The following is a 14,843-nucleotide window of genomic DNA, read 5'->3' as shown; positions in this document are numbered from 1 at the left end:
GTTTGTCTACGCAGTTGTTCCTTATTTGTTATATTCTCAAAGGAATTGTACGCTATAAGTATCGATGGGCAAGTCTAGGTTACTTGATTTTCAGACATTACCGTCAAGTATTAATAGATTATAACCTGTTGACATATGTCTAACGAATCTCAGAAAGGCGGCGTATTTCTTGAATATCGCTGAATCAAAGTCAAATTTCGTGACAAAACCTTGTGGGTTTCATTGGAAAAAAGGGCAGAAGCGTGGGCTCACCAAAATTACCAGGGAAAATATTCAAGGCAACACATCAAATGCACTAAATGAAGGTCGCGGAGTCTCTCCCGAAGAGCATAGCATCTTTCTTTTCTTTCTTCTAATCTTTAATTGCCAAAGACAAGATGACATGGCTGGGATTGTTGGTGGCGCCTTCCTCTCTGCTACTCTTCAGGTGCTGTTTGATCGTTTGGCTTCTCGCGAGTTCCTCAACTTCCTTCGTGGGCGGAGAACTGTGGAAGCAAAGCTTAAGGAGCTGCGCCGAAAATTGCTTGTACTCGATACAGTGCTCGATGATGCAGAGGCTAAGTATATCAGGAAAGAAGCAGTGAAGAAGTGGTTGGACGAGCTTAAAGATGCTGTCTATGATGCGGAGGACTTAGTGGATGAGATCAACTATCAAGCTTTGCGATGCAAAGTGGAACATGAGTACCAAAGCCGCCCAAACCAGGTAACAGGGCTTATCCCAACTTCTACAATTTCATTTGATGTAGGGATGGAATCCAAACTAGAGGAGATGGTCCATAGATTAGAGGATTTTGTGAAAGAAAAGGATGCTCTTGGTTTGAGAGGCGACGATGGAGGGAAATCGCGTGTTAGCAGGTTGCCAACAACTTCTTTGGTGGATGAAACCTATGTATTTGGGAGGGATTTGGAGAAGGAGGATATAATTAATTTGTTGCTTTCAGACGATGCATGTGGTAACGAGATAGGTGTAGTTCCAGTAGTGGGGATGGGCGGAATAGGGAAGACCACTCTCTCTCAAATTGTGTACAATGATGCTAGAGTGGATCAACATTTCGAAATTAAAGCATGGGTCTTTGTATCTGATGTTTTTGACATTCTCGGGATTTCCAAATCGATTCTTGAGAGAATCACTGAAAAAACTCACGTAACCGCAAACCTTGAAGAAATTCAAGTCCGTCTTAGGGAGAAGCTGCGTGGCAAGAAATATCTAATTGTAATGGATGATGTCTGGAATGAAAATTATGAGATGTGGGAACTTTTGATGAGACCTTTGATAGCTGGGGCATGTGGAAGTAAGATTATCGCAACTACACGTAATAAGAGGGTTGCATCTATCATGCAAAAAAATCCTGCTGTTCATCAGAACTTACAACCACTGTCAGATGAAGATTGCTTCTCTCTCTTCTCTAAAATTGCTTTCACTCATCCAAACCTCAAAATGATGCGTGGGGATGTGGTGAGAAGGTGCAAAGGGTTGCCTTTGGCTGCAAAAACACTTGGGGGTTTGTTGCGTTCCAAACTTGGTATTGAGGAGTGGAATGACGTCTTAAAGAGTGATTTATGGGACTTGCCTGAAGATAAGAATAATATCCTTCCAGCCCTAAGATTAAGTTATTATTATCTGCCTTCTCAAGTTAAACAATGCTTTGCTTATTGTTCCGTATTTCCTAAAGGTTACAAATTTCAGAAGGAAAGGCTAGTACTGATTTGGATGGCTCAAGGTTTTCTGCAATCTAGAGCTAATAAGACAATGGAAAAGATTGGTGAGGAGTACTTCGATGAACTTGTATCAAGGTCATTCTTCCAACAATCCGATTATGAAGTAAACTCGAAACAGACCTATTTTACAATGCACGACCTTGTTCATGATCTAGCACAAGCCATATCTGGACAGTTTTCTATCCACTTAGAAGACGCCAAAAAGCTACATGATATTCCCAAAATAGTACGCCACATTTCTTTTGATTCATTCGCCCTTGACATGAGGGGTATTAATTGGTTCAAGGCATTAAATGAGGTCAAAAGTCTAAGGACATTTCTGCCTTTCTCGCATCAATATGTATTCGATGATGAGGTGTTGAATACGTTAGATGAGGTGTTGAATACAATGGCACCACTACGGGTACTATCTTCTCCAATTTTACCTCATTCGGTTGATAGTTTGACAAATCTACGATTCTTGGACTTATCAGGCTCAAAAATTCTACGGTTGCCTGAATCAATTTGTAACCTATACAATTTACAGACATTATTACTAAGCGAATGCCGTTCCCTCACCACACTACCATCAGAAATTGGAAAACTAATTTGTTTGCGTCATCTAGATATTAGCTCTGTAACATACCCAGAAAATTCGGGCACTATGTTAATGGAGATGCCAATTCAAATTAGTCGACTAACAAGTCTCCAACAATTAAGTAATTTCATATTGGGTAAGAATGGTGGGCTGGAGTTTGAAGGCCTGAAAGAGCTCCATCATCTTCAAGGGTCACTATGCATTTCAAACTTGCAAAATGCAACAAGTACCAAGGATGCATTGGTCACCAAATTAAAAGAGAGAGCGCTTCTCAAAGAGTTAAAATTTGTATGGGATGGAGAAACCAATGACTCCTGTTTTGAAAGAGAATTGCTTGAGAATCTGCAGCCTCATGCCAATTTGACGAGCCTCTCAATATGTGGGTATGGGGGCACAACATTTCCTTGCTGGTTGGGAGATCCCTTGTTCACTAATTTGGGTACCTTAACCCTTTATGGATGTGAGCATTGCTTTAGCTTGCCCGGTCTTGGTCAACTGCCCTCTTTGCAAGAACTTGTTATTGAATCTATGAGGGGATTAAGAAAAGTGGGCTCTGAATTCTATGGGGATGTTTCTTTGGGCAAACCGTTTCAGTATCTAAAGAAGCTAACTTTTAGAAGAATGTTTGAATGGGAAGAATGGTTTATGTCTGGAACTGTAGAGTTCTCTCAGCTTCAAAAGCTCAGTATAATAGATTGTCCCAAGCTAATGGGGACTCTACCTACTCATATTCCATTTTTGCAGAAATTTGTTATTATCAATTGCCTAAACCTTATGCCTTTTCCTCCATTACAATTCTATTTGAACCTTCAAGAACTAAGCATGTTCCATTTGGAAAAACTCGAAAGTCTTTCCATTTCCGACGAGCATGAGCTTCAAAATCTAAAATCTATCTGCCTTAATGACTGTCCAAACATGATATCTGTTGCTCATGGAGGGTTATCAGCTCCCAATATTAGGGTTCTTGATGTCTGTTCATGCCCACAATTGAAGTCCCTACCAGAAAGAATGTGCAGCCTCCTTCCGTCCCTTTTATCATTGAGTATTGAAGATTGTCCAGAACTTGAGTCGTTTCCAGAAGGGGGTCTTCCCTCAAACTTAAGGAAACTTGGAATAGGGAATTGCAAGAAACTTGTTGCTCGTAGGAGAGAGTGGGGTATTCAAACACTCCCTTCCCTTCAATACTTTCTAATTTGGAATGAAGAAGAGCTGGAATGCTTTCCAGACGAGGGGCTGCTTCCCTCCACTCTTACAGAGCTTGTAATTGTTTCTCTACCAAATCTAAAATTGTTGAACAACAGGGCCCTTGAACTCCTTGGCTCTCTTGAAATACTGGGAATTGGCGAGTGCCCTCAACTCCAGTCCCCGTCTAAAGAGGGCCTTCCCAACTTCACCTCTAAGATGAGAATCATATATATATGAACCATAGCTGGAATCTTGCTGAAAACTTACTGGAAAAAGGGTTTGAGAATCCCATGATATATATATATCAGAGGGAATCATTCCATGTGTGGCAATCAATTCAGGTGCTACCTCTACACTTTGTTTATGCGTGAGTTGATTCGTTACTGAAAGCTTGGGAGAGTGATAATGTTTACGTGCTTGCTGTAACAACTTTTGTTAGCTGACGTGTTTAGGAGTGCATGCTGATATGGATTTCAAGTGTTTTATTTCTGTTTTACTTTGCTTTTGAATAAGTCAAGTTAGTTCCACTTTTCTAGGAAGTGGTTAGTTGCTTGTTGTGATCATGGGATAATTTCTAGCCATGATCTTAGTGATTTGATTTTCTGTTCTCTACTTATTCTGTAAGGATTCAGAAGTTAATTCAGTTTTTTGCATCTTATTCCTCACGTTTGTGCTGCACATCTTTCTTTCTCTATCTATGTTCTTTCCTTTCAAATTGTAACAGTGGTATCAGAGCTTTTATCTTTAAGGGACCTGTGCATCCATGGAGTCTGAATCCAACTTGACTACAATTGCTCCACGGGTGTTTGATGGCACCAACTACCAAATGTGAACAGTGCGCATGGTGACCTATTTGGAGGCCCTAGATCTCTGGGAGGCAGTGGAAGAGGACTATGCGGTACTTGCACTTCCTGCTAATCCTACAATGGCACAAATAAAAGCACATAAGGAGAAGAAGACCAGGAAATCAAAGGCAAAAGCTTGCCTATTTGCAGCAGTGTCACCAACAGTTTTCACTCGAATTATGTCCTTCAAATCAGCAAAAGAGATATGGGACTATCTCAAGAGTGAATATGCAGGTGAAGAGAGAATTAAGAGCATGCAAATTCTGAATTTAATAAGAGAATTTGAACTTCAAAGGATGAGAGAGTTTGAGTCCATCAAGGACTATTCTGACAAGTTGCTGGGCATAGCAAACAGAGTTAGATTGCTAGGAGCAGAATTTAAAGACTCAAGGATTGTAGAAAAGATTCTTGTCTCAGTCCCTGAGAAGTATGAAGCATCAATTACTGCTCTTGAGAATACTAAAGATTTGTCAAAAGTTGCTCTTGTAGAATTGCTAAATGCTCTTTAAGCACAAGAGCAGAGAAGGCAAATGAGGGAGGATACTGAAGTTGAAGGAGCCTTATCTATCAAGCATAACAAAAAGCAAGTGGAAAGGCAAGAAAAAGGATGCTGAAAACAGTGCCACCAATGCTACACCAGCTGATGCTAACGGCAAAAAGGAGACTCAAAAGAAGTCCTATCCTCCATGTTAGCATTGCAACAAGAAAGGCCATCCACCTTTCAAATGCTGGAGAAGGCCAGATGCAAAGTGCTCTAAGTGCAACCAGAAAGGGCATGTAGCAATTATTTGCAGATCCAAGTCTCAGCAACATGAAGAAGAAGCCAAAACTGCTGATCAAGAGGAGGAAGATCACCTTTGTGGCAACCGGTTTCTCCCGCATGAATTCAAGTGAGAACTAGTTGATAGACAGTGGCTGCACCAACCACGACCCACAACAAAGAGCTCTTTATTGAATTGGGTAAGGCAAGCTCATCAAAGGTCAGAGTGGGTGATGTCAAATACATAGCAGTAAGAGGAAAAGGTACTGTAGCCATTCAAACTTGTCTTGGTACAAAGTTAATTTCTGATGTGCTTTATGTACCTGAAATAGATCAGATTTTACTAAGTGTGGGACAATTGATTGAAAATGGAAACAAAGTTTTGTTTGAGAGAAAAACCTGTCTAATTCAAGATGCAGTTGGGAAAACTTTGTTTAGAATAAAGATGAGTGGAAAAAGTTTTGCTCTAAATCCATTGGAGGAGGAGTAAATTGCTTTTCAGTAAAGGGTAACATTTCTGAGTTGTGGCATAAGAGGTTAGGGCATTTTAATTATAAAGTCCTGTTGCAAATGAAGTCAAAGGAAGTAGCTATAGGACTTCCACAACTTGTAAATCAAGTCCCATCTTGTAAGGCCTGTCAAATAGGAAAACAGTCTAAAAAACTCTTTCCTAAAGTAGCTTGGAGAGCCACTAAGAAGCTGCAGCTAGCTGGCCCTCAAAGAACCCCTTCATTGAATGGCAGCCTTTATTATGCTATTTTCATTGATGATTTAACTAGAATGTGCTGGATCTATTTTTTGAAGCACAAGTCAGAGGTTGCACAAGCATTTTGGAAGTTCAAAGCTAAGGTTGAGAATGAAAGTGGGGTGAAGATTCAGGTTTTGAGGTTTGATAATGGAAGAGAGTATATTTCTGAGGCCTTCAACAATTTCTGTGAAGATGCAGGCATACATCATCAGTTAACAGCCCCATACACTCCACAACAAAATGGAGTGAGTGAGAGAAGGAACAGGTATATACTGGAAATGACTAGATGCTTGCTGCATGAGAAAAATTTACCTAAAAAACTATGGGCAGAAGTTGCAAATGCAGCTGTGTACCTGCAAAACAGGCTTCTCTCAAGGGTAGTGGGAGATGTGAAACCTTTTGAAGCTTGGTATAGTTACAAACCAAGTTTACTCCATCTCAAGGTGTTTGGTAGCCTATGTTTCACTCATGTGCCTCATGTCAAGAGGGATAAATTGGATGAAAGAGCATTACCTGGAGTCTTTATTGGGTACAGCTCTACATCCAAAGCCTACAGAGTCTTCCAACCACAGAATGAGAAGATAGTTGTAAGCCGAGATGTTCAGTTCTTTGAAGAAGAAGAGTGGGATTGGAATGACAATGCAGAAGAGAGGCAGAACTTAAAGCTAACTGACTTTGTCTCTGCAGATCAGAATTTGGTGAATGATGAAGATGCTGTGGATGACAAACCTGTGAGAGGTACCAGGCTACTCACTGATGTTTATCAAAGGTGCAATGTAGCTGTTTGTGAACCTACCAGCTATGATGAGGCTAAACAAAGCCAGGAATGGAGAGCAGCAATGGAGGAGGAGTTGTTCATGATAGAAAAGAACCAAACCTGGAAGCTTGTTGATAAACCTCAAGACAGAAAGGTTATTGGGGTTAAGTGGGTGTTCAAAACAAAGCTCAATGCAGATGGGACAGTCAACAAGTACAAGGCAAGACTTGTGGTGAAAGGGTGTGCACAAATACCTGGAGTTGACTATTCTAACACATTTGCTCCAGTTGCAAGGTTGGACATCATGAGACTTCTTCTTGCTGTTGCTGCATAGATGGGTTGGCAGGTGTATCAACTTGATGTGAAGTCTGCATTTTTAAATGGCTATTTGGAGGAAGAGATTTATGTTGATCAGCCTGAGGGTTATGTGAAAAAGGGAGAAGAAGACAAGGTTTATCTCCTAAAGAAAGCCCTTTATGGTCTAAAACAGGCTCCTAGAGCCTGGTATAGCAGGATTGATAAGCACTTGAAGAACTTGAACTTCTGTAAAAGCTTGTCAGAGTCAACTTTATATGTAAAGAAGGTTGAATCTGAGATTCTTGTTGTGTCTCTATATGTTGATGACCTACTAGTGACTGGGAGCAATTTGAGCATGATTCAGTAGTTTAAACAGGAAATGAGGGAGCTTTTTGAGATGACAGACCTGGGGTTGATGACTTTCTTTTTGGGAATGGAAGTCAGGCGGAAAGATCATGAAATCTTCATATTCCAGAAAAAGTATGCTAAGGAGATTCTAAACAAGTTCAACCTTGAAGAATGCAAGGGCATGAATACTCCTATGAATGTTAAGGAAAAGCTAAGCAAGGATGATGGAACAGAAGGAGTAGATCAGGTGCATTTTAGAAGCATGGTTGGCTGCCTCATGTACCTTACAGCTACCAGACCTGATATCTTGAATGCAGTAAGCATTTTGTCAAGGTTTATGCATTGTCCTACTGAAATGCATCTCAAAGCAGCTAAAAGTGTGTTTAGGTATGTCAAAAATACCTGCAATTTTGGAATTAAGTTCAAGAAATGTGAGGAATTTAAGTTGATAGGCTATTCAGACAGTGATTGGGGAGGTTCTGTAGATGATCTAAAGAGCACTTCAGGATATTGTTTCTTCCTTGGGTTTGGTGCATTCTCTTGGTGCTCAAAGAAGCAGGACATAGTGGCTCAGTCAACTGCAGAGGCTGAATTCATTGCTGCTACAGCAGCTGTAAATTAAGCTCTATGGTTAAGGAAAATTCTGGTTGATTTAAACCTAGAGCAGATGGAGAACACTGTGATTCCTGTTGATAATCAGGCTGCCATAGCCATTTCAAGGAATCTAGTGTTCATGGGAAGACAAAAGGACTTTAATATCAAGCTTTTCTTCCTAAGAGAAGTACAGCAAATTGGAGAAGTGAAGTTGGTCTACTGCAAGTTTGAATGTCAAGTGGCAGACATATTCACAAAACCTTTGCCAGCTAGCCGGTTTGAAGATTTAAGAGCTAAACTTGGTGTTTGCAGCTCCTAAACAAGGAGGAGTGTTGGCTGACGTGTTTAGGAGTGCATGCTGATATGGATATCAGGTGCTTTATTTCTGTTTTACTTTGCTTTTGAATAAGTCAAGTTAGTTCCACTTTTCTAGGGAGTGGTTAGTTGTTTGTTGTGATCATGGGATAATTTCTAGCCATGATTTTAGTGATTTGATTTTTTGTTCTCTATTTATTCTGCAAGGATTTCAGAAGTTAATTCAGTTTTTTGCATCTTATTCCTCACGTTTGTGCTGCACATCTTTCTTTCTCTGTCTGTGTTCTTTCCTTTCAAATTGTAACAACTTTCAAGTACTATTTTGATGATGTTTACTTGCTTTAGGAAAATGAACCTTGTCTGTGTTCTTTCCTTTCAAATTGTAACAACTTTCAAGTACTATTTTGATGATGTTTACTTGCTTTAGGAAAATGAACCTAATATCTATTTTCCTGATCGAATAAATTACTAACCAAAAATAATGTGGCAGCCAGTGTTGGCAGAGAAAGCTTTGTGCTTGTACTACTGCTTTTTTCATGTATACTTTAGCAAAGTAGAAATGGGGTTGGTATCCTAGTAATCTAAACTCAATGTGGATTTAACTGAGTTTACTCTTTTTTTTTTCATGGGTGTCCTCGTTCATATTCAAATTCTGTTATGTGGTTTACTATGTTGGATTGCTCATTCTAAGCTGGACATCTGTTTCCGATGCCACTTCTCCCCCTTGCAAATCACATTTCTAATGGATCATCTTTGGTAGAAAAAAAAAAGAGAGCTTTTATTTTCTTGAATTGCATAAGTTTTGCACATTGATGAAAATTTTGAGATTAAGGTGATTGTGACACTGTTGATATTAAGATCGAATAGACAAGTGTTTACAGCTGAAATCCATTCTAGAGCCTGGTAGAAAGTCTCTTTTGAAGGATGAATCAGTTGGATTAGCCTGTTAGTGATCTTAGACATCAATTCTATCGATTAGTTTAATTATTCTTCAAATAACAAAATTCTACTTGACATAGCTACTTGGTCATTGATATACGTTTTAGCTAATAACCCTTTAATTCTTTTATTTTCTATTCTAACAGAAGTGCTTTTAGCATCTACGCGGAGGTAATTGCACAAGAAATAACATCATCAGGCCAATTCAGACATTGTTTTGCATAAACAGTAATTTAAATTGGTTAAATAAGCTAGATTTTTTTTGTCATGACCTGAGTTGGGAGGAAGCCTTAATTGCCTTTGCATCTTTATCATGCAAGTAAACATTTTTATCAGTGTTGAAGTATGAATGGAACGGGAAAACCAATGACTCTGGAAATGGAAGAGAAGTACTCGAGAATTTGCAAACTCATGCCAACTTGAAGAATCTCGCAATGTCCAAGTATGGGGGCATGAGCTTCCTAATTGGTTGCGTGATCCCTCATCTGATAATATGGTTTCTTTAAAGCTTTCTTATTGTTAGTATTGTTTCATGTTGCCATCTCCTAGACAATTGCCCCCTTTGATATAACAGGGGCCTTCAACTCCTAGGTTGTCTTGAAACGTTGGAAATCAACTGCTATAAGCTGTTAGCTGTTAACCAAAGTCTGAGAATGCTAAGGATTTTTTAAGGTACCCTCCTTGTTTATGCGTGAACTTTCTTTCCAAGTCAATGCAATAAATAGAAAAAAACTTTACAAATGTATTGTACAATTTTCATTCAACACTGTAAAAGTTGCTTATATCAAACTTTAGTATTTAGCAATAAATTATTGATATAAAAAATTTACTTGCATAATTTTTTTATTAAAAGTTTTTTTATACCAATTTTTAAGTACTGTTAACGAGTACTCTAAGGTGTAATAAATTGAAGTATCGTAAACTATAAAAACAAGTGCGTTAAAGTTGTTCATTACCAACCAATATGAATAGTTGGAAGAGATTTAATAAATATATTTTATTTAAAAATATGATGTATTTATTGCACTTTTAGTACTAAGTTGTAACAAAAAGTTTGTCTATATAAATTTACTTTGAACTGTCAAAATTTGTGCATATTATTTTTTTAAAAATATTCCTATAATACTCGTGTATTAATTTCTTGCAGCACCATTAGTAGAAAATGTCTTCTGAATTCATTAATTAAATAATATATTCACTCTCTTTTCTGCACACTGATTATATAAGATTAAAAATATTATATTTCTGCTAACATCAATTCGTTGTATTATTAATTTTAACAGTACAAAGAATAAAAATAGAAAAAAAAATTGAGATAGAACTTCTCTTATTATTGTTCATGAGGTTTATATATTCCTTGTAGTTGTATACAAAACATATTTATAAAAAATAGTGGAGAATCATAACTATTCCAACTACCATTGCATCTTTTTACAAAACATGTTCTTTAAAATAAGGATCAACATTCCTTTTTAACTAAATTTTCTTAACTAAATCTCATTTTTAACACGGATAAAATATCCTTAATGTTGTATAAAAATTATGATATTGAATGCTAGGACATTTTTGAGATATTGACTAACATTAACAAGGAAAATTAGTTTCACTGAACAGAATAATTCTAATTTAGTGGTAAAAGTCTTGTCACTAAATTAGAATTATTCTAATTTAGTGGCGGAGGAGCATTGCTCTCAGCAACTCTCCAGGTGCTGTTTGATCGTTTGGCTTCTCTTCTCTTGAGCTCCTGAACCTCCTTCGGGCCAGAAGAAATGTCGACAAACTGCTCAAGGAGTTGGGTCGAAAATTGCTCGTACTTGATGCAGTGCTAGATGATGCGGAGGCTAGCTAGGTATGTCACGAGCGAAGCTATATATGAAGACATGGCTGGACGAGCTTAAAGATGCTGCCTACGATGCGGAAGACTTGGTGGACAAGACCACCTATGAAGCTATAATTCGGTGCAAAATGGAACATGATCGGCTACCAAAGGGGGCACAAACATGCAGGTAATAACGAATCCCAATCCCATCTCCACTTCTACAAATTTTGTTTGATGCAGGGACAGAGTCCAACATGAAGGAGATAATTGATAGATTAGAGGACTTTGTGAAAGTAAATGATGCTCTCGGTTTAAGGGGCAACTGCGATGCTGCTGGTGGTCTTGGTCCAATATGTTTGAATGATATTTATATATATCATTCAAACAAAATTTTCATAAAAAAAATTTAAACAACAATCACCTAATTTACACTTTAATAATACATTATATTATTATTTATTATTAATAAATAATATTATTTATTTTCACTAGTTTTTGGTCTTCAACCAGTCCCAAATCGGCCAGATGGAAGACAATAAAAATTTGGCCTAAATTTCAATGAGTCCAGAACCCAAGCGGTCGGTCTACAACAGAATTTAAATACTATTACTTTGTAGCATTAAATTTTTTTAGCTTTATCCTTTGTTGCATTACTTTCTTTTTTTTTCTAGATAAACATCCTTTTACCATTTTTTTATTATACAATAAAAATAAATTTAAAATTATAACTAAATGCAGGGGCAAGGGTGTTTATTGGTCTAAGTAAACCTGAAAACAACTAATTTGATTTAATTTTTTCGGATTTAATTTGAGTTGATTCTAAACATTTGGACCCTAAATTTACTCAATATCGGTTAAGTGGGCCCACACTTTTGGGATGATCACCCTTACGCTTACCCCATCTCTAGTGCTCTTGATTACACGAAAATCGCAAGCGTAAGATTTTTGCTTCATTGCGTAGAGGAAGGTTTGAATTCGCATCCCATTAAATTAACACTAACATAGCACTCATTCTTGCCAAGTGACCTATACCCTAGGAGCAAGTGGACTCACACTCTTGGATCAATGGACACCGGTTACATCTATACTCTATATTCAACATATTGATGCAAGAAATTTATTAAAGATTAAAATTAAGTGTCTAAATAATATATTTTTAAATTTTATATTCTAACTTATACTAATATAGTTGTTCTTTGTTATTTTCTTTTCTTTTATATTTTAGGGTGGAGCTAAGATTTCTTTTTGGTACCGCGATTTATTCGTTATTTACAAATAAGTTGCTTAGTATATATATATTACTACTAGTCTGCTACAGCGTCATTGTGACTTCAAATATTTTTGTAAGATATTAAATGTTGGGGGTTGGAGGCAGTGCCGTACCTGAGATTTTGGGGCCTGAGACGAAATGTAAAAATGGGCCCCAAATCGTAGCAACTAATCGCTAAAATTTGAAAGCTGAAGCAGATTTGAAATTTGAAGGCTTGAAGCAGATGCAGATCTAGCTGGCGAGGGCGAGCGATGAAGGGCGAGAGAAAGGTAGTGCGACGAAACCACGGAGTGAGAGAGAGGCAGTGAGCAACGAAGAGCGAGCCACCACCACTGGCCACAAAGGCGAGGCGAGCCACCGATAGAAAGGGCAAACGCGAAGCTAGGAGTGACAGACGGAGCAAGGGAAGCAGCGAAAGCGAGAGAAAGAGAAGGGTAGGGCGAAGTTTTGTAGAATGGGAGATGAGGGGGTAGGCGACTGGGCCTGGGCAGTGGGTCTTTACAAGAGGGAGGTTTGGGCCCCTAAATAGGTAATTTTTCATGGGCCCTGAGGCAACTGCCTCATGGGCCTCATGGAAGGTCCGATCTTGGTTGGAGGCTGTCGGATAAGATTTTCATTCTGTGGCTCACGACCTTATCGCGGAAAGCATTTCGTGATAAGGCCACGGTAAGACTTTAGGCTTCGCGAAAAGGCCATTTTGAGCTTGTTTTCTTTCAAATCAAGTAGAGATGGGCTCTCTCATGGGTGAGCCACCGACGGAAAGGGTAAACGCAAAGCTAGGAGTGACGGATGGAGCAAGGGAAGCAGCGAAAGCGAGAGAAAGAGAAGGGTAGGGCGAAGTTTTGTAGAATGGGAGAAGAGGGGGTAGGCGATTGGGCCTGGGCAGTGGGTCTTTACAAGAGGGAGGTTTGGGCCCCTAAATAGGTAATTTTTCATGGGCCCTGAGGCAACTGCCTCATGGGCCTCATGGAAGGTCCGACCTTGGTTGGAGGCTATCGGATAAGATTTTCATTCTGTGGCTCATGACCTTATTGCGGAAAGCATTCCGTGATAAGGTCGCGATAAGACTTTAGGCTTCGTGAAAAGGCCATTTTAAGCTTGTTTTCTTTCAAATCAAGTAGAGATGGGCTCTCTCAAGGGGCACGACTTTAGAGACCTAAAAAACACTATATAAGGAAGGATTTTTGAGAGATTTAAGAGCTTTTTGGAGGAGGAGAAGACGGCAAGTCGAGGAAGAAGAAGGAGATTTTCTTGAAGATCTTCGATTTTGGTTGTATTTTTCTGTTCTTTCTTCTCTCCAACATCATGAACTTTATTTTTATTATTCTTTCATTGGTTGAAACTATGTTTGACTAAGTAATTTGTGACTAAAGTGATTGATGAAACCTAGTTCAATGATGGTTTAATTAAAAGTATTTGAGTTTTATTATATTTTTGTCTTTTGGGTTGATCGTTTGTTATGCACTAATTCCATTTTGATGCTTGGCCGCCATTAGAACGTGTTTGTGATTTATATTGCTTTCGAGAGATTCAATATAGATTAGCACTTGGTAATAAATGACATAAGATTCAATAATAGGTAAAGATACCATTATACCTTGTGAAATCTTATTTTGATGATCATTGTAGATAAATGCATGTTTGTATATTTGCAGATTAATTAGAGATAATTAATCTCATATGTAAGTATAGATTTGATTGACCATCGAGAGAGGCTTTTGATTGATGCTATTTCTTGAATACTGCTGACTGACCGGAATCGTGTAGGCCCACCTATGTTGCACGAAAATGAAAACGGGAAACGCGGAAATGAAAACCCGAAAACGAAAATGCGGAAATGGTATTTTTCAAAAAAGTTAGGAAACGAAAATGCGGGATAAACTATAATTTTAAAAAATATAGGGATGTATTTGAAGTTAATATATAATTTATATACTATAAATAATATTAAGTTATAATTTTGCAAACCCTAGATTTGCTTTTCTTTGCCCTAAGAGAGACCCACGCCTCTTGCTGTCAATGGCAGACTGCCGCCGCTTCCTCCGTCTGCCATTGTCGCCCTCTTGCCATCGACGCGTCTGTTGCGCTCGTCTTCGCCGTCGATCTCGCCTCTCTCACAGTCGATCTTTGCCATCGTTGCTGCCTCTCTCGCTATCGACAAGTCTCTTGCCTTCACCCTCGCCTTCGTCTCACCTCTCTCACAGTTGAAGCGTCTCTGCCATTGTCGTTTGCCTCTCTCGCCATCGACGAGTCTCTTGCCCTCACCATCGCGTTCGATCTTGCCTCTCTCACAGTCGAAGCGTTTTTGCCATCGTCGCTCGCCTCTCACCCTTATCGCCGCCCATCATCGTACACCATCTCTTGCCTCGACCGTCGTTGCACACTTTATATCTCGCCTCGTCGCTAACCGCCGCCGCCTCACCTCTCGATGACCATTGTCTTTCTCGCTGCAGGTGAGTGATCTTGGTCCCTGGAAACACGTTTCAAGTGTGAAACACGTTTCCCACATTTTCTGTAAATTGTAAAACCGCCCCCATAATGTTTCACAATTTACAGAAACGTTCCGAAGGTTGTTTCGGGTCGTTTTCATGTTTTCGAAAAGGGAAACAGTTCAGAAACGCCGAAACGGCGCCTCCGAGCTGTTTCCATGCTTCATAGCCCACCACAACT

General features: G+C 39.0%; 3 protein-coding genes across 3 annotated transcripts; all 3 read left to right on the top strand.

Annotated features, from left to right (window-relative positions):
- The first annotated feature begins 102 nt into the window (after positions 1 to 102).
- Positions 103 to 4,146, top strand: LOC127801762 (putative disease resistance RPP13-like protein 1). The gene has a single exon (XM_052337152.1). The coding sequence runs from the start codon at positions 383 to 385 to the stop codon at positions 3,716 to 3,718; it is 3,336 nt and encodes a 1,111-aa protein (XP_052193112.1). The 5' UTR covers positions 103 to 382; the 3' UTR covers positions 3,719 to 4,146.
- Positions 4,147 to 4,322: 176 nt separating this feature from the next.
- Positions 4,323 to 4,835, top strand: LOC127801765 (uncharacterized). Its single transcript, XM_052337158.1, has one exon. The coding sequence runs from the start codon at positions 4,323 to 4,325 to the stop codon at positions 4,833 to 4,835; it is 513 nt and encodes a 170-aa protein (XP_052193118.1).
- Positions 4,836 to 7,267: 2,432 nt separating this feature from the next.
- On the top strand, positions 7,268 to 7,858 carry LOC127801528 (secreted RxLR effector protein 161-like). The gene has a single exon (XM_052336749.1). It carries the CDS (start codon positions 7,268 to 7,270, stop codon positions 7,856 to 7,858), a length of 591 nt encoding a protein of 196 aa, XP_052192709.1.
- The last annotated feature ends 6,985 nt before the right edge of the window (positions 7,859 to 14,843 follow it).

This window comes from Diospyros lotus, chromosome 5 (genome assembly GCF_014633365.1).
Source record: "Diospyros lotus cultivar Yz01 chromosome 5, ASM1463336v1, whole genome shotgun sequence".
Lineage (NCBI taxonomy): Eukaryota > Viridiplantae > Streptophyta > Magnoliopsida > Ericales > Ebenaceae > Diospyros > Diospyros lotus.
This window is presented reverse-complemented; position numbering and strand designations above follow the sequence as displayed.